A 3,842-nucleotide genomic window follows, 5' to 3' on the forward strand; every position below is an offset into this window, starting at 1 on the left:
ATAGAATTACGTTTGTGTTCGGATTTGATTTTCCATACAAATTTTATCTAAATTCTGCACTCATGATTACATTTATTACACAAACATTAAATTCGCTCATCTATTCACTCTACTACATGTCACAACTGATTTTAGCCAATTTCTTTAATAATAAAGCAATTTAAAATACATGGCTTATTAATAATGCATATATTGAATGAATTTGTTAAAAAAATAATTGGAAGAACAATAAGTAATTAGTTAATCCTAATTTGTTTTATTGTAATTTTATTTTAACTTGTTTATTTGTAGATCATGCGTTGGCTTGTGATACTACTGTTTATATGCAATGTATATTCTTTTACATTTAACAGTAAGATATTTTGATAATATAAAAATTTTATTTTTTTACTCAATTAATTCTTAATTAAATTGTTGTATACATATCTATCTTTGGTTCGAATTTGGAGACATTGATGCATTAAAATATAAATCATCTCGGGATTATATCTTTTTTTACATATATTATGAAATACTGATAATACTAATAATAAACAATTGTGTTAAAAGGATTTTTGTACACATCAAAAATACTAAACTGTAGATTCGGGTATGACACTGAGTTCTCCAAATCTAAAAGTGATTTTTTTGAATGTGTCAGTGGTCAGTGTATACCAAAAATTCAGATATGTAATGGAATAATGGACTGTGAAGATGGTTCAGATGAAGCACTTAACATCTGCCATAATAAGGTGATTATTATTACTGCATGAGTATTATACAGCTCACGTTATTTCTTTTGTTGAGTAATATTCCTGAAATTTTACCTATTTTTCTACAGATTTTTAAGATAAATATAGCTTCTTCTTACAATTCAATTGTGCATTACATATTGGAATTCTTTATTTAAAAATTTTTAATACTTTCAAGAATCTAGAACTGCAAATTCTATATTTAGCTGGCACTTCTATATTTACCCTTCTTCTTCTAAAAAATAGTAACAGTTTTACTTTTTTTTATTTAATTTTAATTAAATTTTTAATTAATCTTATTGATGGATAGTTTCTTAAAAAAAATTTCATTAGCACTTTAGAGAAAATTGTCTAAACTTTTAAAATAATACACGTTATTTTTTTTCCTTAAGTAATTCAGTTTCTATAAAAGACATTTATAGTTCCATTTGTGGTATAACACTTACTTAAACTATTGATTTATCAATGTCTTATGTTTTTACAGTAGAACTCTATAAACTAGAACTATAGCTGTTTAGCTCCATGATATGTAAAAATTGTTAAAACTTTTGTAAATTTAATAAATTTTTGTATTAGTTAATAATTTTCTTTAAATTTTTATTTTTTTCATAATTTTGATTTATAAAAATAAAATTAATAAATTTTATTTATATTTAAACAATTTATTTTTATTTTTATCTTAAACTGTCGAAGTCGTCAACATTTACAATGAAACGAATTAAAGCGTTCTCTTCGATTTTGATGACTTTTAATTTCTAACCTAAAATAAAAGACGCATATTTTTTTATGCTCATATGTACTTTTAGAGAGAGAAACATTCCTTTGACAAAAATAGATTTTCCAAAATTAGTTTCTTTCGAAGCTATTATCGGAATTATAAAAAATGAAAAATTTTCAGTAAAAGTTGAACGAATTTAAGATTAATTATAATAATTATTGAAAAATTGTTTTCATTTTCTATTTTTTAAATAAAAATTATTTATTTTTTATTAAACAAAAGAAATTTTTCACCATTATAAAGTATTCTTGAAACCACTCAAATTTTATCGACAATTTTTTTCTATCTCTTACAATTTTGATGGCATTCGTTTTGAACATAATTATTATTGTTTTTGCAATAATACGGATTCGGCTAAAGTTACATTATCCTTTTTTAAATTAATTATTAAGAAAAAGATAACCTGACTTCAGCATTCATCGTATCTGGATAAACGATATTGCAAAAACTCCCTATTATTTATCTGCATAATAGCAAAGAAGAATGATACACGCGAATAGTAGAACTACGCGCGAACAGCAAAATTATTATAAATTAATTGATACAAAATTAATTGCAATAAAATTTTAGTAATTATAGAATATAAAAAAATATATTGATACAAACTTTTAATTAGTATATAAATATGAAAATAACGCTTTATTAACTGAAAACAAAAAAAAATTATTTTCGATAATTCCAAGAGGGAATATCTTTTATAGTTCCGATTTTGACGATTCTGTAGTGTTAACTCTTTAACGTTATGTTAAAAACAACATAATGTACTCGCAGTATAAATTGTTTTCATATAACTCCTTTTTCTGTTATTTTAGATAGAGCATAACCTTATATGCTCCAAATATGAATATAAATGCAGCACGAATGATACTTGCATACCGAAAACAATGTTCTGCGACACAACAACAGATTGCCCGGATGGAAGCGATGAGTACAACGGTTGCGTGAAAGATGTAAGTGAATCGGGACAAAATTTTACTCGTTTTATTGACAATTATAATAATTTATTTTCTTATTGTATCTATTATTTTTCTTGAATTTGCAATTCTGTTTTTGTCTACAGTTGATTTGCACCAAGGACACCTTCCGATGTAATGACGGGCATTGCATATTTCGAGAATGGATTTGCGATGGCAAAAACGATTGCCTCGACGGCAGCGACGAGTTGAACTGCAGTAATTTTTAGAAATACAGATTACATATTAATAACGATAGGATAATAAAAATTATATTTTATTATAATAAAAACTTTCATATGCAGCCTTACGTCTTTTCAGGCATAAATAATTGTAAAATAGAAAATTTCCATTATTTGTGTAAAAATCAACTATGCATACCTCTTAAATTAGTATGCAATGGAAAGGATGACTGTGGTGATAAATCAGATGAAATCGATTGTGAGTATTACGTTATACATACTTCAATATATTTTAATTATTACATTAACTTTTTTGCAACAAATTTTAATAATATTGTCCTTTATTTTAATACGTTTAAATCTTTCGTGATATAATCTTTGCGTGATTTGTTATATTGTTAAATTATATTTAATTTTTATTTAGGTACATCATCCAACTGCTCCAAGTCGATAAAATGCGATCATGAATGCATACTAACTCCTAAAGGAAGTACATGTTTCTGTAAGCCGGGTTATAAGTTACAAAATGATAACCGCACTTGTATAGGTAAAATTGCGATAACAAAAGCGAACATAATAATGTTGCGAAAATCATATCGTTCATCTAATTTTTCTATTTTACAGATATCGACGAGTGTCAAACTTATGGCATATGTGATCAAGAATGTGTGAATTCTCCAGGATCGTATAGTTGCAGGTGTCAAATGGATTATTTCTTACAGGAGGACAAGAAAACCTGCAAAGCGAGTGGTAAATTATAATAATCTGGGAGTATGAGTAATAGCGCATATTCTTTTTATTTTTATATTAAACTTTATAAAAACACGAATCTTTCTTTGAAATTTAGGTCGTGCTAAAATACTGTTTTCTACAAAAAACGAGATTATCGAGCTGTATTTCATGAAAAAAAATGACAAAGTTGAACTCTTCAATGAATGGAAACTCTTAAGTCATCTGGTCAGTATTGCAGTAAACAATGAGCACATATATTTTTCGAAATTGAAAGATGATAACGAAATCATTTCAAGAAATACTCCTATAACTCAAGACGTCGTGACAGTAGGTAAATGAATATAATCTGTAGATATAATTATAACTTTTGTAAAGCATTTGCGGAAGCAATTTTTTATACATCTTTTTTGTAGTACAAAATAAAATAATATATTTAAAACTGTAAAATGTTTTATATATATATATA

General features: G+C 25.6%; 1 protein-coding gene across 1 annotated transcript in view; it reads left to right on the forward strand.

The window, feature by feature from the left end:
* The window catches only part of LOC108691446 (vitellogenin receptor-like), a 27,306-nt gene that overhangs the window by 10,414 nt on the left and 13,050 nt on the right, over nt 1-3,842 (forward strand). The window contains 7 exon segments of the mRNA XM_018199198.1: nt 550-731; nt 2,322-2,459; nt 2,570-2,681; nt 2,784-2,903; nt 3,069-3,191; nt 3,269-3,394; nt 3,492-3,707. Of these exon segments, the coding sequence (XP_018054687.1) occupies nt 550-731; nt 2,322-2,459; nt 2,570-2,681; nt 2,784-2,903; nt 3,069-3,191; nt 3,269-3,394; nt 3,492-3,707 (1,017 nt within the window).

Source organism: Atta colombica, unplaced genomic scaffold (assembly GCF_001594045.1).
Source record: "Atta colombica isolate Treedump-2 unplaced genomic scaffold, Acol1.0 scaffold47, whole genome shotgun sequence".
Classification (NCBI taxonomy): Eukaryota; Metazoa; Arthropoda; class Insecta; order Hymenoptera; family Formicidae; genus Atta; species Atta colombica.